At 45.1% G+C, this 23,123-nt stretch overlaps 1 protein-coding gene across 6 annotated transcripts in view; it reads left to right on the plus strand.

The window, feature by feature from the left end:
- RNF216 (ring finger protein 216) overlaps positions 1 to 23,123 on the plus strand; it is an 81,606-nt gene that overhangs the window by 22,752 nt on the left and 35,731 nt on the right. For all 6 annotated transcript variants that reach the window (XM_032989049.2, XM_042798720.1, XM_042798719.1 and 3 more), the window contains 8 exons: positions 1,828 to 1,930; positions 2,846 to 3,010; positions 4,010 to 4,124; positions 4,403 to 4,542; positions 5,493 to 5,543; positions 6,550 to 6,687; positions 7,671 to 7,819; positions 8,278 to 8,356. In XM_032989049.2, the coding sequence (XP_032844940.1) occupies positions 1,828 to 1,930; positions 2,846 to 3,010; positions 4,010 to 4,124; positions 4,403 to 4,542; positions 5,493 to 5,543; positions 6,550 to 6,687; positions 7,671 to 7,819; positions 8,278 to 8,356 (940 nt within the window). The remainder of the gene's footprint in view (positions 1 to 1,827; positions 1,931 to 2,845; positions 3,011 to 4,009; positions 4,125 to 4,402; positions 4,543 to 5,492; positions 5,544 to 6,549; positions 6,688 to 7,670; positions 7,820 to 8,277; positions 8,357 to 23,123) is intronic.

A 23,123-nucleotide genomic window follows, 5' to 3' on the forward strand; every position in this document is an offset into this window, starting at 1 on the left:
CTGGGTTTGGGCAGGGATGAGGCTTTTAACTGGCTCTGTGTCCTGTGGTGCAGATATTAATGAACAGTGCTGCAAGTGTGCGTGCATTGCGCGCTGGGACCCACTTAACTAATTGTCAGACATTGAAGGTTAACATCTCTGAAAATCCTGAGTATTGAAATAGCAACATGCAGAACAGTTCAGATGTATTCTGACTGTGCCCCAGCTGAAACCCTTGGGTTTGAGCTGCAGTGATTTGAGCTCCTTGAAGTTGCTGTTTTGTTGGATTAAAACAGTTATCTTTTGTAAAAGGGATGGCGGGCCGGGGGGGAGGGCTAGAAGCTATTAAATGCTCGGTGCCAAGATATTTTGTTGTTTTCCAAAATGATCGTCTTAAAACTTTCAAGTGATGTGAAAGATAAGATGTGGGAGCTCCTCTTAGCAGGGTATCATCTATTCAGCTTTTGTGTGCAGAAGCATTCACACTCAGTCAAAAGCTTCTGGCTCAATATGTCAATACCTGATTAAACAAAAAGAAATGCCTCTGCTTTGAATGTGAAAACAGGGCTAAAGTAATCATGCCTTGATAGTGGGTTAATGCTTCAAGCCAGTTCGGATTTCTTAATTAGGGACTGATTTCTGACATCAGGAATGTAAATTAGCTGCAATTATGTCTTTGCTGCAACCTAGCACCTTCTGGTTCAAAAAGTTTTATAAATGTTAATTGCTTATCCTAGCTCCTTTCAGAAGGATATTATTCTACAGTTGGGGAAACTGAGGAACAGCTTATGTTATTTGACCCAGCTGGTTGGTGATGGTTGAGAATAAGCTGTGAAAGTCTGATTCAGGCAGAGAGCTTACAGCAAGCTTCCCTTTGAAAAGGCTTCTGAAGTATTTGTGGGACTCTGGCAATGGGGTATTCTGAAACTTCTCGCTAGACTCTTTTCTAAGCTGAAAGACTCAGTTAAACTAAACGTACCTGACAGTTATGATTGTTTGTGATAGGACCTCGGGTATGCTGCATTTACAGGCCAGTATGCATTTTTTTCAGCAGTTTTTAGTGATTATTTTCTAAATGCTGTTCTCACTAGACCAGTATCAAGTGGGAGTTGGACAATGCTGGTGTGATTTCAAGCTTTATTACACTGAAACCTGTGTTCAGAATACATACTGCATGTAAACACAGTGTAAACATGCTTCTGTCTCTGCTCTGATACGAAAGTGGAGGCTTTAATTCAAATCTGAATCTGTAAACTTTTGTGGAGAGAAGACATCAACCTTTCAGGGGTTGTGTAGGGGTTTGTATGCTTCTTTTTCCATAGATGCATTTGTAGATGTATTTGCCACAGTAGATGACAGCTAGATTTCAATTAACGCTGCTAATGTTGTGAACGTTCATTCTTATATGGTCTTCATACTGTTAACTCCAGAGTAGCAGAAAGTAACCTCAACTTTTAGTCGTGTAGGATTGGATATGTGCTCAAAGGAGGTACTGCTTTACATGGTTTTACCCATGGATGTGAGAGGCAAAATAAGCCTGATTGCTCACCTCTGGCATGGAGAGATGTAGGTTGCTTAGTACCCATACAAGCTTCACTCTGACGTAAATGTAGTTATTGGAAGACAGACCTATTTGCTTTTCCTTCTGCAGTCATATAGCTGATAATTCTTTACTTAATTCTCAGTCATTTACTTTCAGTTTGCTCTAGTCTGAGACCTGTCTTGGTTCTTACTGGGCAGGCTGTGACTCGCCTGCCCAGCCTCTTAATTATAGGATACTAAAAATGGGACAAGTGAGGAATGAACCTGAGCTCCCAAACCCTGAAGTAACTATATTTATCTTTGCAGACTTTGTAACTTTCTTCTAGAAAATCCAGATTACCCAAAGAAGGAAGGCAGAGTGGTTTTAAATCCCAACAGCAGCCTGCTTGCCAGCCAAGACGAGACAAAGGCAAGTGAGAGTATCCTCATCTGCAGCATGTCTCTCATCTAGTCTGTTCAACCTGAGTGGACCTTGGGATGTCTGGTTCTATTAGTGCGTATTTGTAGAGGGCTTGGTTGACTGATACTTTCACAGGAGGCCTCTGGTTACATTTAAAATGGCATTAAATAGCAATAGTTAGTTGCTTGCAAGATGACTTCCAAGACTTTCCTGTTTTGCTGTTGCATAGCTGCACTGTGTCCATTCTTTTGCCTTCAGCAGGACCCTCTGCCCTGCCTACCCCATCTGAAATGTTCATTTTGATAACTGATACAAGAATTCCATAGCCACTCTGTCACATCAAGTAGACTTGACCCTCAGGTCTCTCTTGTGTGGGCTTTAGGCATTGCCTTTCAGCCTCCTAACTGCAGATGTCCCTACAGCTTCTTGATTTTGCCTTTTTTTTTTTTTTTTTTTTAAAGTCCATTTGGCAAAAAATTCTCTGAGCTGCTTTGAGTATGTTGAAATAGCTGTGTGTGGCCTGAGAGAGGTGTTGAATATCTCTTTCTGCTCTTGGAGGCTCTACTCTCAACCTTGAGCTGATGAAGCTGTTCGCCCTTTATAGCAACCTAAAGGTATGCTCTCCTCGCTGTATCCTGCAGCCACGCACAGTGGCTTTAAACGACGTGGTGTGTGTCCTGCCAGGAGCAGAGCCGCAGCGTGGTGCAGCTCAGGGCAGGTTACTCACGCAAGTGCAGAGATCAGTAGGCCTCACACCCGTGCTGTGCTCTAAGCTGATGGTTAGATAGGTGCTTAGAACCGAGTGCCATGTAACCTGAATTTTGGGTGGTCTTGCAGAAGGTCCTGATCACTGAAAGAGTGGCTTGGGGTGTTCTTGTGTGTATTTATAGCAGCCTTTTTACATCTTTTGTATTTTCTCCTTAGGTGCCTAAAGTGGACTACTTTGACTTTTCCAAACTTGCCCCACTTGATCAACGGTGCTTTATTCAGGCAGCTGACCTCCTTATGGCAGACTTCAAAATGTTGAGCAGCCAAGACATTAAGTGGGCACTACATGAACTCAAGGGACACTATGCAATCACGCGAAAGGTTCTCCAGTTCAAGTCTGTTTTCTTTCCTCGGGTTATCTCCTGTGTCTGTGGAGAGCAGTGCAATGTCTTTTGTCTTACTATACCATCTGCTAGTGTGTGGTTATGGGCTTTTTAAATAATCTTCCTTTCCTTTTAAGAAGTATTAATCCATTTAGTACAGATTTGCAAAATTTATTGACTAGACAGAACACTGTGGGAAGTTTTCACTTTTCTCTAATAGGAGAACTGGGGAAACGCTAGCTAGTTGATGGTGGGTGATGCATTAAACTGAGAAGCATTCCTGTACATTGCCACTGAAGTGCAGTATAATTGCCAATAAAGCCTAGACATTTAGCTAAATCTTAAGACATTTAACTGCTGCTATTAGTTAACTGACTGCATGTAATTGAAAAAAAGCCCAAGTCTCACTGTCCTGTTTCTTCTTATTACGACTTGTGGAATGAGTCCTGTATTCCTCATAAAAGAGTTTCACTGTAATGGATCTGCGGAGACATTTGTTTTAAGTATCAACAGACTGAATGTAAATGTGGCTTCGAGCTTTTGACTTGGATCTACTCCTCTGACATGCTCCTCTTACTTGAGCTGCTTTACTATTTTAGGACTTAACTAAAACAAAAACTCCTTTTCACTTTCTTGAGTGAGCACTGAGTATTTGAGCTTTGGGGATTTTTTTAAATAAAAAACCAAACCCAACAACAAAAAAAAGCCACACCACCTCTGTTGCATCAGGGTGGACACCAGCTGTATTAGAGTTAATAGCTGAGGTCTTGTGAAGTATTGTTCAACTGTTTTGTTTTGATGGAATGATTGCTTTATGAGTATATAAAGCAACAAGGTGAGCAAAGGAAAGAGGTATGCTTGCCTCCATGCGCGATGTTTGGCTTTCCAGTTTTGGATCAGTCTTATGCATATGTTTGTGTTGTGCTTTGATTTGAAGTATGTGCTTCTGCTTTTTTCCAGGAACAGACAGGATTTAAGTCTGTATGTTATTTTCTAGGCCTTTTCAGATGCTATCAAAAAATGGCAGGAGCTGTCTCCCGAAACCAGTGGGAAACGAAAAAGGAGGAAAGAAATGAATCAGTATTCCTATATAGACTTCAAATTTGAGCAAGGTAATTACCAACCTGTATGTATTGTGCTCTCTGCATCGTTATAGTAAGCAGAACTGTCTTGCAGCAGAAAGTACTGTTCTTGAAAAGGGATGTGGTCCCAAACCACCTATATTTCTGTCACTGTCTTATTTGGGAGATATTCTTCATTAGTACCCCAGCTTGGTACAGTGCTGTTTGAGATGCTGAGGTTATGCAGCTGGTAGTGGTAGGGGAAGAAGGATTTAAGCTTTGTTCTGGCTGCTCAATCCCATTTCATTGTGCCTTTAATTCTGCTTTAGGAGATGTGAAAATTGAGAAACGCATGTTCTTCCTGGAGAATAAGAGACGGCACTGGAGGTCGTATGACAAGCTCTCTCTTCTCCCACCGGTGCTACTGGAGCAGGAATTCTATGAGCAGAAAGTTAAGGAGATGGCAGAGGTGAGTAGTAGGAGCTGATTTGATCTTGCGGTGTAAATGACTTCAACTACTGTAGAGACCTTGGCCCTAAACAGGGAAATCTGTCTCTTAGCGAATATCAGCCACTGAACAAAATACTGAATAACTGACTACTTTTGCCCCTTTACTACCTGTTAACATGTATGACTTTTCCCTGGTAACTAATTTTTGGAGGAAAAAAAGCCAAGCACAGAGTTTCATATTTACTTAAATATATAGCTGCTAATTTTGAAAACACTGTTCTGGACCTCTTTTGCTACAAAGTAGTAAAAGCTCTACTAGTTAAATCTTTCCTCTAATTGCTAGCAGGCTTCTCTTCTGCTCCTTTAGGGCTTAGAATGATAGCTCAGTGTTTGTGGTGAATAATGACCAGGCCCAAGGCAGTCTGTCCACTCACTCTGCCTTCCACAAGTTGGCAGTCCTGTGTCTCCAGAACGTCTTGTCCTGTGCAGAGGACCATGTGTTTCGAAGCAGAACCCTGCAACACCCACTGGTGTGTTGTGTTCCCTTCCTAGTCTGAGGAAAGAGTGAATTCGCAGCTCTGCACCCACAGTCCTTTCTGCAGTAGCTTCTTAAAGATCCTCATCACTTAGGCAGATGGATAGTGTCTCATTTTAAACACAAAGCTAATGTTCCTTGGGGCTTTCTCTGGAGGGGCCCATTGGGTGAGATCATCTCTGCCTATGGAAACCTGAACCAGCAGCCCTTCATAATATAGCATTCAGTTCTTTGTTCTTGCTGCCTTTGCTTCTCCCATCTGTTTTCGCTGAATCATAAATAGCTTAATGGATTGGAAGGATGGGCTGAGTGATGTTCTAAGAAGACAGTGAGCCTTTTATGGTGGTTTGTAAGTCCTGAGATAATGTAGGAGAGTGTAGAGGCTGGAAAATTGCTTTATTCTGTAAATACAGATGCATATGTCTCTCTTACAGCATGCAGACTTTCTCCTTGCTCTGCAGATGAATGAGGAGCAGTATCAGAAGGTCAGTATCTATAATGTGGTCTGTCGAGTTCAGCTTATGCATAGACACTGTTTTGCACTTACTACTTCACAGACTCTTGGCTTCTGGAATGGAGCTTTTCTGAAGCTGCATTTGCACTGTGCTGCTTTTGCTGAGCTGGCAAAACCTGCATAGTGTGTGTTTGGCTTTTAGAAAAGGTAGGCAAGAGCTGAGTCCAGCAAGACAGTATTGATGCATGTAATGATCTGTAGTAATTCAGTCAGCTGCTGCTGTATCTTTACTGGACAGAGCAAACATGGCAATAGAATAGTACCAGGTTTGCTCTTGCTACCACCATTATGGCTGCTTAAAACAGATTTGCTGTTGTTGGAGCTCTGCCAGTGGAAATGCCTTCCTTATTTGCAGAAAGAACTCTTTAAAAACCTGAAAATCAGGTCTTTCCCTTTAAACAGAGAGAAGTTAGAGATCAGTTCAGCGGCTGTGGGTTAACTTTTTGTTCTCAGTGCCCATTTCTCTTCAAACTTTGGCAAAGATGTTGGACCTTTGAAGAAGCGGGCATACTTACTTTCTAACAGGGGCAAGCTTCTCCACCCCTGCAGTGAAGAGGCCAAGACAAAGTGTCTCCAGGCAGATGGGTAAATGTTCCTTTTGAGGGCAACAGATCTGAAGCCTGGTCTTCCCCATACGAATGGTGTGTATTCCCTGCTGCTTCCCTGTGACTGCAGCTTCCCGAGCCCAAGATGCCTCTCTGCCTGTGAGCTAGGAATTATTAAACACGATGTGTTCTGTAGCTTTTTGGAACCTGTCAAGCAGGACGTATAGGTATTAAGTTACTTAAAACTGAGTTTCTGTTTGTGGTTAGTCAATTTGGACCACCAAGTAAGAAATCTAATGGAATGGTGTATATCTGTTTCTCTTTTAGAATTAGTGCTGGCATTGTTTATGGCTTGCAGTTGTATGTGTCTGTATGTTGCTATAGCTATTGATGTTTTGATGATGACTCTAATACCTCTGTTTATGGCTGCAGGATGGTCAGATGATAGAGTGCCGCTGTTGTTATGGGGAGTTTGCGTTTGAAGAGCTAACTCAGTGTGCAGATGGTCACTTGTTTTGCAAGGAGTGCCTAATTAAATATGCTCAGGAGGCAGTCTTTGGCTCTGGGAAGGTAAGAATTTCCCAACTGGATCAGGGGAAAATGGGTGAATTGTTACTGGGAGATCACACTGCTGTTTGCGTTCTGTTGTTGCTTAAATCAGATGTAACCGCACTTCCTAGGAAATATTTGAGTGGAATTGTGTCCTGAAATCCAAATCCAAGAAGTCACTCTCACCATCAAGTGAAGCCAACAGCTTCACAGTGGGATCTTTGCTGAATAGCATTTCAATTTTGCTAACCTCCATCTTTTGTGCTCTATGCTTAGCAACTTGGATTATTAGGAAAACTTTCTACAGCATTCATAGTAACAACAACTTGCACTCATCTGGTTTTTATTTTCTACTTAATAAACCAGTGGTGTCTGCACAGAGAGCACACTCTTATCTCTGTCTTGGCCAGTCTCCTCCTAGCTAAGAGTACTTGTCCTTCATAATATCGCTGTGATCCCAACTTAATTTGGGGGTTGCTTCCCCTATGTTACTACTAACGTTAGTCTCCAATTTAGCTAGCAATTACCCTAGTCCTTAGCTGAGCTATAAACAAGTCATTAACCTGCTCTGAGGTGTGCTTGCTCCTTTGCCTTGAGCTATGATGAGCAAACTGTGGGGTGCTTTTGTACTCTGAGATCTAGATTTCATGTAAGCGTATGAACTGGCAGCTGTGTTTTACGTGACCATATTGACAACATGCTGTTCATGAGCAGAGTGCTAGTTCTCAACAGAGACCGTACAGTAATAGTGGGCTGCTCTGTGGTCACAGTGGGCTTGGAGTGAGTGAACTTTGATCCCAGCTGTCAACAGCATCTTCATGCCCAGTGTTTGTTTGAGGCCTGATTTGTTTAACTAGTCTTGTTCTTTTCATAGCAAACACATTCTCTGGCAGTCATCTGCTTGCTTAAGGCTCTGCACCAGTTTATTTTGAAATGTTGTGGGTACCGAGTCTTGCTTTTTGCTAGTATTGTACTGAACCTGAGCTCTCTCCTTCCAACCCTAGTCAGAGCTCAGCTGCATGGAAGGCAGTTGCACGTGTTCATTCCCCACCAGCGAGCTGGAGAAAGTGCTTCCAGAGAACATCCTCTGTAAGTACTATGAGCGGAAAGCTGAGGAGGAGGTGGCTGCTGCCTGTGCAGATGAGCTTGTCAGGTAAGTGTCCAGCAGAGGATGCAGGCTGCACTTACTGTTGTAGCAAATTGTTCCCTGAAACTAAATCCATGCTGACTGTGAGGTAGGTAGCTTTCAAAGAGCTGTATTATAAATTCAGTCTTCTGCCTTCCCACGTCTGTTTTTATTCAGGTTGGTCTGTCTTTGACTGGGAGCAGACTAAAATTCAATAGACTTGTCTCCCCCAAGACTTACTTGCCAGCTCTGTGCTGATCCTCTAAATTACATGGTCAAAAGCAGTGCTGAGTATATAATATTTTGATTGCAAACAGGGAAGTGATCGAAGAAATATGAGCAAAAAGGCAGTAGTCAGCACATCCTGGCAGCAGGCGTTTGGTTGGCAGTGTTATTAACTACCACAAAGCTATTTGACTAAATCTGCTTTCGGCAAACCATATGTTTGGCACTCTGCATTAATGGCATCTTACTTTGGGCTGCAGGTGTCCATTCTGTAACTTCCCAGCTCTACTGGACAGTGATGTGAAGCGGTTCAGCTGCCCTAATCCCCGCTGCAGAAAGGTAATTGGGGGATACTTTGCCATTTGGTCTCTTCTGGAGTGTTGGGCAGGAGAGCTGGGAGGACAACTCACACTTCCTAGTAGCAGGTGAATGAATATCTCACGCATGGGGCAGCAGTCAAAGTATTTGCTGGATCCTACTGATGTTCTATAAAAGTGTGTGGCTGGACAGATGAATTCCAGGGCACTGTTGATAAAGACAGCAGTATTCTTTTCTTTCTTTGGAAGATGTTGGCTAAAAAAGCTTATGGATGCCATAGGTTGCTGCCTTGCATATACAGAAGTGTTTTAGGTGAACAGGGAGCTGGGTGTTTAAAAGGCAAAAAACCAAACTGTAATCCTTTAGCTCATGAAACTCCTGGAGAACGAGCTGAAACAACCTTATGTGCTGTCCTTGAGAGAATTAGCATCTGCATTTTTTTTTTATGCTGCTGCCTCAATAGAGGTTCATTTGGAAGTGGCAAAAAAAAACTTGTTGGAAGAGCTCACTGAAATGTGAGCCATTCAAAGGGCAGAAGATCTTTGTACTTCTCTCAAAGTTTGCTAATAGCCATAACGGGAGAATCGTCAGGCCCGATGGGGAGATGGCGTGAGGAAAACTTGCTGCTTCTGCACCATCTGTTCTGTGGAAAAATGGAAGCATAGAAATGTTGTTCCCAGTCTCCTGAATGTGTGCAGAACCCTACTTATATCTGGTGCCAGTGAGCCAAGGCCAGTACAGTATCAGTGTTTAGCACGGAAGCTAGGAGGCATCTTGCGAAACTTTAGCCACAACAATGAAATCTCGTGCAATATTCGGGGAACTGCCTGTCCCCTAGCAGAGATTTCTGCTAATCACAGAAATTCCTCTTGAGTGCATTAACCTTATGCTTATAGTTGCCATAGCTTTGGGTTCTCATTTTGACATTGTATGACCATTTGCCTGTATTGAGAAAGTAACAGGGCATCAAATTCTGTTGTTTGAAACAATTGAAGTTGCCAACGGTGAGCTTTGCATTCTGTAGTGAAAATTGAATTTACTGGCAGGGGAAAGGTGCTTATGAAAGATGCACAATTCTGTTCTACAACTCTGATCTCCAGATATGTTTTGCTAACATCCACCTCTAGCATTTGGGAAGGAAATGTGATTCTGAGGGATCATCCAGGTGTCATGAGTGAAGAGGTTTGCTGGTCACTAGGTGGCAATGTTGATTCATGTTTAAATTTTTTTTTTTTTTTTTAAACGGAGTTGTTTTCAAAATGTACATATGTCAGCACCACAGAACAAAATTCAGGCTTGAAGAACATGAACGCTTCAGTGTGCAAAACAAATTGAAATTGTGCTTTTTTCCTAAAATGTGTAATGTGGCACAGTAACTGTGGTAAGAGGGCTCAGTGCTGAAATGTTCCTTTCCTTCTGGTTCACTGTTTCATTTCCTTCCTAGCTCACTGCCTGTTCCCCCCCTCCCTGGGGTTGCAGCATTCCAGTGGGCTGGATTTGTAGTTTCCTGGACAGCTTGTGTTGATTCATTAGCTGAAAATCTGCTGAGTAGCTTTGCTCTTCTTAGAAGTCTTGAACGACTTCAGGATTTGAAATCAAGGGTGAGGAATTCAGATAGCAGGATGTGGTGCTGTCTCATAGCAGCAACTGCAGTGGTTCTTCATATTCCTGCTATCTTGTCTCTCTCCAGAATTAATAATTTCAGTTAATGCTCTTACTTGCAGGAAACTGTTGCCCTTAGGGAGGAAAGGGCTAATCTAGGGAACTCTACTGAGGTTGGAGAGGATGCATTGGCTTTGCTAGCAGTGCCTCTGGCAGCCTTGGTGATGGTGATGACTGATCCTGGAAGGAGTCCCTCTCTGGTTGGAAGGACCGTGCTTGCACAGCTGAACCTAAAGCCAGGGGAGGTGTGGAAAGGGAAAGGTCAAAATGCGCCTCTCCTGAAACCTCAGGGCTCTTCAAGGGTGGGGAGAGAAGGACCAGATGGTGGACCTGTTGTTTTTCTGTGCTCCCTCACCTGGATCCTTTGTCTTGCTTTGAGAGTTCATGTTGATACTCTCAGGCTTTCCTCTAAATCTTGCGTTGAGGTCAGTTCCTATTTGGGCTGGCTATGGATGTATTGTAAAGTAAGTGATGGGAACCAGCTGGAAGCCTTCATTTTGCATGTATATATGTATGTTGGGCTCAATAATAAGAGCACCTCTGGGCATACCCACATCACTGCTTGTGCATCTCTCTGTAGTTCCAGTCATTTGCACCTTGAAGTGACCAAAACGTGGCTAACGGTAACCTGAGCAATGGGCAGTTCCCAGTTGCTTTCGGAGACTGAATGGCTGCACTGAGAGCATACAGCTGAGCCTGCACCATCTGCCAGGGCTGCTGTGGCTCCAGCTGTGTGGCGTGAAGTTTGGCTCCTAGTTAGGTGGCCAGGGCTTGAATCTTAATACGATACTACTACTACTTAATATGAACTACAAGGTGGAGGAAAAGCTTGATTAGCCAAGGAAAAATGTTGCCCAAGCCACCCTACGGATGCATTCTCCTGTGTGCGTGTCGGCAGTCTGAGCTGGTGCTGGGGGAGAGGCAGCTTTTGCTCAGACCTGTCTTGAGTTTTGAGGTTTTGCTCTATAACAGCTCACTGACCGCACATGGAGCCAGGCTTCCCAGTGACAGGAGGGTTTTCCAGCCTGCTTGGTCAACCTCCACCTTATTCTCCGCAGGGATCCCTACATGGAAGCAGCACTTGAATTTCTCATCTCTAACGATGCGTGTTTCTCTTCCCTGTGCTCTGACACAGCAAACCAAAGCTGGCAGTTCTGGTAAAACTAGGAAAGGCACATGTTGCTTGTTAACTTGTGCAGCACTGAGAAGTGAGAGTGCACTTTTGCACATTGGGGGAAGTACTTTTTCCCACCAGAAAAGGAAGTCCATCCTTTCTGCCTTGCCTCCCTCCTCCCAAGATCCCACATTGTTTTCACCAACAAGGCTTTTGTTCCTGGGCTGCTCGCTGCCATCCCCGGCGCCGTGTTGCGATCGTCTCCCCTCTTTGCAGTCTCAGCACAAAGCACTGCAGGGCTTTCAGCCAGGGAAGAGATGGGGAGGTGAAAGCTGCTGTTGCCATGGAAATAATGCATGCACGGAGCCGCGCTGTCCCTCCGGTGCCGGGAGCTCGAAACCCTCAACGCTCATTTTGTAGCTAGGCCACATTGCAGGGACATGCGTTTCCAAGACTTTTCCTTAAAACTTCTTGGCATAGCTTCAAATTTTTGTTACTTTATTGGACAGTTGTTATCTGCCTCGGTGCTGGCTGGATGGAAAGAGGTGATGGGTATGGCTGCATGGTGCTAAACTGCATTGCCCTCGGGCTGGGCAGCTGCCCCTCTTGCTCAGGGCTCCTTAGTGCATCCTATTAGTGAGGCTCTTTAGGGCCTGGGTTTGCCTGCTGGCCATCTGAACTGTCATGCTGGAAAAATAACCATTGATGTGCCTGTGTCATGTGGATAAAATCTTCACTTTTTTGCCTTTTCATCATCAGGTTAGGTTCTCTGGCCACAGCTATCCTTGTGTGTACGTTTAATTTGCAGGACTGTTGTGGTATTTTAGAGAACTTCTTTTTAAGCTGCTAGAATGTCTCAGGATTGATTTCTAGGTGCTGGCTGAGAACAGATGCTCCCAGCTGCTTTTAACCTTCATTTTCTGTTGGAAGTGAGACAAGTTTAAGCTTGTACAGAGCTCTGCCTAGCAAGCTGTGTCTGAACATGGCTTCTCTTAGCAGGGTGATAACACTGCATCCACGACCTATGCTAATAAGCGTAAGTCGTGTTTTAGGGTGTGCAACAACTTTGGTGTGAGTGGCCTTGCTGAAATTGTTGCATGAGCAGCAAGACTTAAAATTACATCAGGAGCTGGGAGATGTACTGCAATGCCTGTGATCTCTGTACATGGTGCAGTGATGGGGCACACAGCTGCTTGTGATTCAGAGGTGGGTAACGATGCAGCCCCAGCCACTGATGACCCAGTTACAAGTGTTTTATAGGGTGCAAAGGGAAATGTTTGTGTAACCAAGTACCCAGCAGCCCAGGATGTGTTCAGGATGACATAGCCTCCCAAGGATGTCATCCGACACATACCACAGGGCCCATTACTTCTGTGGTAGAGGCTGGCCCGTTGCTGCCTGGAGCTGCCCTGCCTGACTCCAGATGTGCTGCAGTTTTAGGCTTAAACTATATCAAGATTTGTCACTGGCAGGGTGTGTGTGCAACATGGAAAAAAAAAAAATGGCTCCGGTTGGAGAAACTGAGCTTGTCCAAAATGCCTTAGAGTAGGACGTGCATATGGAGAATTACTTAATTCTCCTTGTTTTGCAACATGTTTTCCCAGCTGTTGAAGTCTGCTGTTTCATTCAGCTTCCTGACAGCAGTGCAAACATTTTGAAGGTCCCATGGCCCCATCTCATTCACTCTTCAGCTGTCCTTATTGCTGTTCTCTGTATGCTTTTCCTTGAGCCTATTTATTTAGATTTGATTGTTACTTAGGGCTTAGCCCCGCAGCTTTAGTGGAGAGCAAAGCCAAAGGTGGCACTCACTTATGGCAGACCCCTGTAATTGCTTTCTGGTGGCAGTGACCTCAAGAACCAACTCCTGCATTTAAATTCTCATTCTCCCGTGCCTGTGTGAATGCGGCTTAGCAGAATTTGTTGGGATGAGGAAGAAGGGGAAATGCAGTGTAGAGGAACTTGCTAAGTGTCTTGCTGGGGGGTTTGGGAATGGAGCACTCATGCCTGCTTACACCTTTATCCCGAGGCCTGTCTCCTGCTTGTCCAGGCTGGCAGAACAGTCCAAGCCATCTTTTCACGACTCTGCCATCTTCCTCGTCAGCGCTGCATCTCTGAAACCTCCTGCTCAGGAGCTCTCTGCTCTCTCGTCCAGTTCAGTGCCTTCGCTGCACCCTTTTTAAATGAGCGGTGCGCATGGGAACACACTCCGCTCTATTACTGCCAAAACCACAACAAATGGCAAGTTTCCGTCTGTCATCTCAGCTCGGCTCGGAGGCACTCAGCGGCTGGGCAGGCGATTTTCATTTTTCTTCCATAAAAGGACATTGAAACTCGTCTGCAGCGGCGGTGCTCTGTGCTGCAGGCAGGGCGAGCGGCGATGCTATCGACGGCAGCGCCTGCCGTACTGCACCAGGAGTATCTCATCTCAAAGGGATAGGCAGGAGGGAGGGACTGAGGCTGAAGGTGGGGTTGAGGTGATTGTAGGCGGCAGATAACACCCCAGTAGATTTTATTGCCAAGTCCTAGAGGAAGATAGATAACAGGAGTGCTCCTGGTACAGCAAAGCCTTAAAAGTACAGTCCCATCTAGGAAGACTATGAGCGTGCTAAACCACGTGGTCCATCCCCGTCGAGGCATGTAGGGTCAAAGTTACATGAGGAGTGCTGGGAGTCAGATCTTCTCATCCCCAGCTTCATGCTCAGCAAGCTACTTGTCTTTGGAGGGAGGCTGCAAGGGGAACGAGGGGAAGCCACGTGCCAGGGGCTCTCCTTGCTTCCCTGGAAGCTGGACAGTGCATGCCCACAGTTTGCTCCCTGGTTGAGAGGGAGCACGTGGGAAATTCGGGGACCAGGAGTTGAGTTGTCCCCCTTGGATGTACTTCTCTAGCTTCTTTTTGGTCTATGCTTGGTCTGGGCCAGGAGCAACTACAAGAATTGAGTGGCGCCTGCGGTAGCTTGCTCCTACGTGTTCCTTTCCAGAGAGGAAGCACAATGATCCAGCCCAGAATCACTCTTTGCCTTGTCTGTATACCTGCCACCCTTCCTCAGGACACATAAGAAAGGGCTGTGGGAGTTCTCAGAATACCTCACCTGGAAAAAAGGGTAGGAATGGGCTGGGTTAATTGCTGTGATGGGGTGGAAAGACTCCATCAGTGGGAGCCCAGGTGCTGCTGCTTTTACAAGGTCAAGTCTATTTATGCAGTGGTATGTGGAAATGCTTTGGTTGATAAATGAGTCTGACAGAGGAGGAGAGGGCAAAGCCCAGCCTGGAAATGGACCTGAGGAAAGAGGTCAGTTTAAATGGGGTATCTGCCTCTTAGAGAGGAAAGAAAAAAAGCTGTTGAAAGCAAGAATTCAAACTAGTCTCTTTAAAAATAGAATGTGTAAGTCAGTGCAATTTCAAGCAACAAAGCTTACTCCTGTGCTTGCTTTCTGCCTTATATAGCAATATCCATTCAGTGAAAAGGCAATTCTCCCACTGTTTACTGACCAGTGAATACCTCTTTCAGGTCCATAAGAGGTAGCAGCACTATCTTCCCTTCATAGCTTTGTCCTTTGTTGAGGAAAGGTCCAGAGGTAATAAGCTGAATGCAACTTCATGTGCGGATGGGAACTTCAGCCTCAGCACTCTTGTCTTGCCCTCTCTCCCTGGGCACAGCCTGCCACCATTTAGGTGAAGGAGCCACTAAGAGCAACTGGAAACCTGTGGTGGTGGGTGCAGAAGTGCCGTGACAGTGTCATTGGAGATAAGCCGATGGATTCCACGAGGGGTTGGATAAGAGCACCCTGAGTGGGTGGTGTGAAAGGTCCTTGGCTGCCTTGAACGTGGCAAGTTGATGAAGTGGTCCGATAGCCAAACTGCTGGGGCTGGAAGGACCCTGAAGGCTGTGTTTGTGCTAAGGGTGGAGCAGAGGCTGAGACTCGCTGCAGGCTGAGATGAGCTGTAAGCTTTGCCTTTTCCTCCCAGGTCCCTTTGAAAAAGAAAAGGAGGAGAGGTGTTCTTTCATTTCATGCAGGGAACAAGAGAGGGAGTCATGTAACGTGGTTGCCCTAGCACTGGGGAGAAACAGTAAGTCTCTATGGACCAGAGTGCTCAGATTGCTTGGTTTGTTTGATTTTTAAACAGTGAAGTAACTTGGCCTCTGTCACTTGTCTGTCCTCATAACAGGTATCAGTGCCACGGAGCGACCCTGGACTGCTGTGGTAGCTCAGTACAGGTACCCTCCATGGCAGCAGGGTCAAGTTTAAGGTTAAAACTCTGCTCAGTGCTACTTGTTTTTGCAGAGCATCAGAGCAGGGTTATCATTTTGCTGCTGCAGTGGAAATGGAGGTTGGAGAGGATGGAAAAAGGCTGTTCCCAAGCTGAATTAAAAACATTGTTCTGGCCTTAGATGAGAAGCTACATCTTCCCTCTCTCTTTCCTCCCCCTCACATTCCTGTCGTAGTAGTCACTGATCTCTAACCTCAGCTTCATCTGCCACAGCTAACCACTTAAAAAATGCACTTAAAAACCCCTGACGCTCTGCGTGCACCTCATCTTGCTGTACCTTAGTGTTTCCAGGGCAGTTATCTTTGGAGGGTTGTGAGTCAGCAGGGGAGGTTTCGAATAGTATTGTCAGGGCAGCTGATGACTGTCTCCTTTGGGCCAGAGCACTGAGATGGCCTAACCTGGCATGTGTAGTACAAGGAGGTGTTTTGCTTCTCCTTTCTGTTCGCACATAAACAGATTCAGCAGATCAGACTTCCTGAGCTAATACAAGGCTGCTGCAGACGATGTCCATTTTGGAGGCTGTCAGTAGAATTTGCTTCCTAATTTGGTCACAGTATGCTCAGGGCTGGCCTGCTTTCCTTTTTTCTTTTCTTTTTTTTTTTTTTTTTTCTCTTTAAAAACACCCATCCTTTTATATCATTGTTGTGGAGGGGAAGCTGTTTGTATCGGAGAACCTCCAGCTCCTCTCACTTCCTCTCTGCAGAGGAAGTGATACTTGAAAGGTCTCTTTGAAAAAGCAGTGCAGTGCTGAAACTGATCTTTCCAGTTTTTTAATTCCTCCTTTGCCACTCTTTTGTGAGCTCATCTCAATGATCCTGCTGGCTTTTTGTCCCTTCTGGGTGGTCATCTGAGAACTTAGTGCTAGAGGACTTTGGAATAGTTCTCTTAAGTGACAGGGAGCTATGCTGCAGTTAAATAAAAACATTGATAAGCTGATATATTGGAATATATATCACGAGGGGGAGAGATGTATGTGATTTCAGCTAGTGGACAGACCACGTGCTTTGTTTTGTTTCATACATCACCCCTAACAAGAGCTCTGGTACCATGTAGGAAGCTGTAAATGCCAAACGTGGGGAGAAGAAATAGCGTGGCTGGTCAGTTCTGCTAAATGACCTTTAAAAGTTAGCTCAGGTGTCTTGCAAATCATTAAGAAAATTAGGGACCGCCAATCCCTTTAGAAGATGCCTGCTTTTCAGTGTTGGACCAGAGTCAGCCGCAAACAAGCTGCCTTCCTGGTGTGCAGGAGACAGTTTGGCCCTTCCACTGTAAAGGTGAGTTTTCATTCAGCAATTGGAAGAGCGGAAGAATCAACACCAAACCTGTAGGTTCCCTTTTTCTTTTATTTCTGTGCTGGACTTATCAGGAAAAGTGGGGTTAAGGGGGGAAAAGTTTCAAAGTGATGCAGTCAAAGCTGCAGCTCCAGCAGTTTTATTCAGTGCTATGAGGAGGCTTGTGTGCCTTACATGGTGGGGAAGCTGTTGCTGTTGAGGGAGCTGCTGTCTGTGTTGGAGAAGACTCCCCGGCCTTGGAAGCACAGGGAGATGCTGAGTTACCTATTCAAATCCAGCACTATTTTAGGCTCATAGTACTTGTCGTAAACAGCTTCAGCAGAGCCTCAGGTTAAGGTGAACCAGGAGCAGCTTGGCTACCAGCATTAAAGATTTGGCTGCGGATGGGCAGGTACAGGCTGCTCTCTGCAGAAGTTCCTCTGGAGAGAGGGAACTTCAGTGTGTGTTGGATGCGAGGCTACCACTGACCTCTGAAACACGACTAACGGAGAAATGGGAACATGAAGTGGTGAGGCAGCAAGTTTAGAGGGAGAAAAGGAAGGTGAAACAGAAGTTTTCTTCTAATTTAGTAAAAATCACCTCTGTGTGTCATTCTTATTTGCATATTATCTTCTAATTAACCATGACTGACTCACCCACCGCTTCCACCTGAAAGGAACGTATGTTTTGAAGTATAAAGTTTATAATCTCAGTAGGCCAGCATTTTTTCTCCTCCTCCTCCTCCCTGCCCTTCCAGTGCCCCCCAAAATGCATTCTCTTATTGCTTTTAACCTTCAAGCCTTTCTTCTTCTGTTCCCTCTCTGTTACTACTCTTGCATTATTAATGTACTGTAGCAATCCAGCCAGAACACTGACATTACTAATTACTACTTGTAGCAGAGGAACGAGGAGCGATATAGAAACTGGGTCAGGAAATGTTGTCATCATGAAATGATAGCATCAGAACTAGGGAGCAAAACTCTTTGTACGAGCAGGTTTGCATTGGAAATGGCCCCCTTTACCCAGTAGCATACCTGTGCAGATTCACCATGTGAATCCTCCTTGCTTATTTGCTGCATGCAGATGAGAAGACCATCTCTCACACACAAAAAGCTTAATGGACCTGTAATTTCCAGGAGCAGAGGAATGGAGTGATGTGTTGTGTTCTGCCTGGTAGCACTTCAAGCATCACAAAATTCATGTGCTCTTCATTGCTGGTGCTGTAGTAGGGAGCCCCTTCCCTTGTAGGTGTCAAAGGCTGGGGAAGCATAAGTGGCTGCGTTTATTTTTGCATTCAGTGAGAGCCTGTCACACTCAATGCGTTCAGATTGTCCTTGGTAGTACCAAGGGCATCCGATAGCAGGAAACAGCTCTCTATGCTCCATGTAAGAGAATATGGCTGCTATGAAATCAGAACAAGAACATTATTTCGGGGATGCAGCAATTAACCTGTGAATACTGGCCTGCTGTAAGCATAAGGAATTGCCTGTTTCTGGGTAATGGAGCTGCGCCTCTTCACTCAATTGGGCAGAGCATCCGCTTGGGAATCTGGCATCCCTTGGAGGCCTTGTGTGAACAGTTGTGCTGTCATGTTAGCTTGTTCCCTGAAAGAGGGGCAAGTGTGAAAAGGGAAGTGTCATTTACTGTAAAATGTATCAACTCTTATGGTAAGTGACAGTTAGAGAAAGTAATCTCTTTAAACGCATGCCATCATCTTTGAAATAGTTAAAACAGCTAAAAAACATCGGTCAGCAATAAAGCACAAATGCAAAGTTGATCACTGTGTGCTGACAAAAGACTGAAGTTCATCTCCCCAAAAGATGCTTTAAAAAAAAAAAAAAAAAACCCAACACAAACTGAAGTCTAATCTCTCCTGGAGGTATAAATTTACTTGCTAGTGATGAGGGGGACAAGAGCATGTCTCCGGGTGAGACGATTGGCTCAAGGTGGCAGATTCCTTAGAAATCTCTTGGAGACAGGGGAAGGGGCTGCGTGTTTCTTCCCTCTCCATGTTGCAGGTCCCGGTATGCGTGACCACCTGCATGTGCATCAGTTGTGTGACACTGCTTTTGGATGAATACGGGGAAGCATCAAAGCGATTTGTGCTCAGTCCCTGCTAGGCGGTCGCGCATCCAGATAAACTAGTAGTGCTCTTCATTTACATTCTGGACAAAGCCGGGAGGCCAGCACACGGGCGGCGTGACTCCCTCGCAAGTCAGATGGTAACTTGCACAAAGCGAGCTGGGTACTTAGGCTGGGCAAACTTGACAATATCCCCTTTCAAAGATTATCCTTTAAACTGTCCTAGTCACACACCACCTTTGGTGCCTGCCTGAGCCTTTTGTAAGGATGAACAGTATTTAAAAGACAGGCTAGATACTCTAATCTCTTCTCTGTGGGCTGAAAAAATCTATCCTGCTGTAGCTAGCCAACTTTATTTCCCTAACAGATCATAGTAAGTGCAGGGCTCTTAAATCCTGGCTCGTGCTTTATCCATGGTGTTGGTGGGGCTGCCTATTATCTTGAAGGGAGCCCAAAGCAGAGCTTTGTTAGTGCAGCTTAGGGTGTTTGAGGGAGAACAGACGTTCCTGTGAAGTGGGAGCTGATGATAGGCAGTAATTTCTACCACGTATTTAATAAAGCCATTGTGGATCTGGAGAGGTCTAGAGTTTATGACCCCAGTATTTTTTTTTTTTTTTTAAGGGCAAGTACCAATTTGCCATTAAACTCGAGCTTTGTCAATAAGGCAAATGCTTTCTCTGTCCAAAATTTCATGTGCACATATTTAATTAAAAGGTGACAGGGTTAATGAAGCTTTGAGTGCATAAGGCTTCATTCCCTGAATTTAATTTTCTTTAATTGCTCCAGAGATTGAAATTCCCAGCTGTGGTTGTCCCCTAACATGCGAATTAAGGAACTGGAAAGGGACAATTTGAATTCTCATTCAGCGCCAGCTTTTTTTTCTAGTGATTTTTCATCTCTTTAGTTGAAAGACGATTAGGTAAAAATGCTTTCTTAAGTTAGTGGTTTTGCTTTGCAGTGGAATTGGCAAAGCTGTGAGCTGCCGACACCTTGGGCACTGGGAATGAGGTGAAAAACAGGGAGTATTTGTGCAGATCGTGTCACTCATCCCTAACGTATTGCAGAAGATCAAGTGCAAATACGATTTTTATTCTTCTCCCACCCCAATACCTGCCATCACATTCAGGATTGGTGCAGTTAACTGAATTGCATGCCACAGCCCTAATCAAACCAGCCTTCGTTAGTGTGCAGTTTTTTAAAAAAAAAGGTGTTTTTGTTTTTTAGGGGGTGGATTTCCTGCTTTGTTTACAAGGGTGTTTGAGTAGTGGCTTTAGTGCCTAAGACCTCTGTGAGAATCAAGGTCTTTTTGTGGTCCCCTCATGTTAACTGTTATGCAAGCTCATAGTCCAAGCTCTGCAAAGCTCTGTAAAAGGGGCAGAAATCTAAAATGCAGCAAATCCATGTAACTGGCGAAATGATCAGTGATGGAAACAGCCGATCGTGTTCCTGACTTCGTTATAATAAAAACTTACAACCCTTGCTGAACGTCCCCGTATGTGGTGCGCTCTATCTCTATTTGTGACAGATGCTGTCAGATATTCCAAGGCTTCTGTTTGGTTTTATGTGCCCTCGTGGGCTTGTTAGCAACTACAGCCTTGACTAGATGCTTAATAGAAAAGAAAGTTTCTAGCAGCAAGAGAAGACATCGGGGGTTAATTTAATGTACATCTAACATTGGAACAATAGGAACGTCAAGTGGTTTAGGGTTTTGCCTTTTGGAGGTCTTAGCTGTCAAGAATCCTTGGGAAAATATGTAGTAGCATCTCCTTGATCTGGTGGAGATTTCCCATAACTGTCTGGCATGTGGTACTGATAGATAAGCATCGCCTACATGAGCAGCTATTTCAGAGCTGTCAGGCTTTCCCCGTAAGAAGCTACTGGCTACTGGTAAGCTGTGGTGTGTAAGGTGGTGCCTGGGGTACATTTGGGGGTTGGGGGGGATTGTTTTGGATGAACTGTGCTTTGCTTTCAGGAAGGTATCCTGTCTCCTCCCGTTGCTGTGGGAAGAGCTACCCTGCAGGTAGGCCTGCCCTGGCCGTGGAGCCGGAGGGGTGCGAGGGTGGGTTTGGCACCCAGCACCCTAGTGATGGCACAGAGAGAGGTGCCCTCCACGTGTGAGCTCTAACCTGCATTAACCAGCTGTATGCACTGAATCTCTGCCTGAACAGATGAATCTGTAAAACCACTGGGGTTAAAAAAAATTAATGATTTTCTGGCATTCTTTTAATCCTTCTGTATTTCCAATCAGCCTGCTCATCTTCAGCTGGAGTCAGCACAAATACCTCTCTCAAGCTTGCACTTCTGGCCTGAAGGAAACCACTTTCTTTGCTACTACATAACACCTCTCCTGCGCCTTGATGGTTTAAGTGACCTCTGCCCTGTCAAATAACTAATGGCTGGGTCATCGTGCTGGGGGCCGGGAGGTCCAGGACCTGGCCCATGTGTGACTGCTCCTCCCGCCATGGGCTCGGGGAGCAGAGGTGATGCTTAAGTGGTCTCCATGCTGCTACCAGTGTAAACAGAGCAGATGTTTCCCCGAGTCGGGGGAGCATTAATGGAATGCATCGGCCCCGGCTGATGTAAAACATCGCTGCAAGTTTTGGGGATGAGGTCAGCAGTACCGAAAGCTGATGGGAGTTTAATGTCGAGCCTGCTTCTCCGAGCCAAGGGGTCAACTGAGAAAGCCGCGGCTAATGGAAACGCGAGTATACTTGTCATAAATCAGTGCCAAAATACTGAACAGGCGTAGCTGCCGCTGGATCCCGCAGCCAGCGACGTTTCTGTAACCACCCATTAGCTATTCAGTGGCCGCTTTCCTCAGCGGGTGCTCTTAATGTCAGTGTTTGGCTTTAGAAGGGACAAATAGAGGGTGAAAACGGAGGGTTAGGGGAAAGCTTTACCTCCGTGTGCTGGGAAAGCCCTGCCTGCTTCACCGCCTTTCCCCCAGCGTTTGTGGGGTCCCGTGGTTACTGCATCCCACCCATTTGGGAAATGGCAGGAGGGCAGCTGGGATCTTGTTTTAAACAAGTTGTCCTTCTGGCAAAAAGAGATGGATCGTGTTTCTGCCGTGAGGTTGCTAGGAAGTCCTAAAGGCATCTAGGAAAGCGTTGAGAGGCAGGAGGCAAAGCAGGCTTGGCACTGCTTAGAGATCATATGTTTTTTTTAAAAACAAACAAATCTTGTAAAAAGTAAAGAGCAGCATTTTTCTACACAATAAAAAGTCGGTTTGTTCTCCAGACCAACGTATTTCCTGTAAAGCTGGACACTGTAACATACCATTTGCCAACAAGATAAGATGGTTGTATCTGTTCAGTGATTTATCCTCTGTGAAGCTAATCTGAAAGAATGCTTTATTACTCTATTTATTTTTTCAAAAGAAGCTTCTTTGACCTTATTTTTTTTTGTGTTGGGAGCATGTATGTCTTTAAGCTAAATCAAAGCCTGGTTGAAATTGGGGTCTGTCTTCAGGGTTGCTGCTTAAAACACAATATCCGTGGGCTGTTAGTGGCAGAGATGCCGTTCAGAAGCCGAGGTGAGCATCTCTCCCCAAGGCCTTTTCTGTGTTGAAAAGCCTCGCCACAATATCCAGCCTTATACAAACTAACAAAGCCAGTCTGCAGCGAGAAGGTGGTTTGGTTTTGTTTTCTTCCTTGCTGGGTCCTCCTTAAAGGCCAGAGGTTAAAACAGAGCAGATGCTCTTGGATGGTGTCTCTGCTCTGCTAAGAGGCGCTTGCTGTAAGAGGCTTTGCCTTGGCTCCTGGCATGTGAAATGAGGATGCTACCTCCTGTTTGCAAGCGGATGTCAGGCTTAATAAAAAAAGCAATCTGAAAGAGCCAGATGATCTCCCCCAAGTGGGGCGAGAGGAGTATCGGTGGTGTTATTGCATTACCTCCATCCTAAAGTTTGTGTTTGCAATTATGCATGTAAGTAAAACCTGAAAGTGCCTCCCTATGGCGCATTCTCCCCAAACAAGGGAAAGGATTGCAGCTATCCGAGTGGCCTGCAAAGAGGGATGGATCTTTCAGGTAGCTGGAAGCCATGCCAGTTTGGGTGTTTGCTGGTAGCCTGCTGCTATATTTAGTTTCTTTTGGCCTCCCAGAATGAAAGCATTGAACCTTTCTAGATATGGAGATAGGCACAACACCAACCAGCTCTGAACAACAGCTTGCTGGCTTCTCAGCTTTATAGTTGTTTTCAGCCTTGGTCCCTGCCGTTCCCATGTTTGGGGTAGGGGGTAGTTAGATGAGGTTACATGAACAAGTGGTGTTTTTGTAACTGTTCTGGCTGCAAGTGAAAGCTGGGGTATTTTTTAATAAAAGCTTCTTTTTGGAATATTTTGTTACCCTGTAGCTTTAACCCTTTGTGGTGTATTTCAGGTGTGCAGAGTGA

The sequence above is a fragment of the Tyto alba genome, unplaced genomic scaffold, assembly GCF_018691265.1.
Source record: "Tyto alba isolate M040663 unplaced genomic scaffold, T.alba_DEE_v4.0 Super-Scaffold_28, whole genome shotgun sequence".
NCBI classification, from domain to species: domain Eukaryota; kingdom Metazoa; phylum Chordata; class Aves; order Strigiformes; family Tytonidae; genus Tyto; species Tyto alba.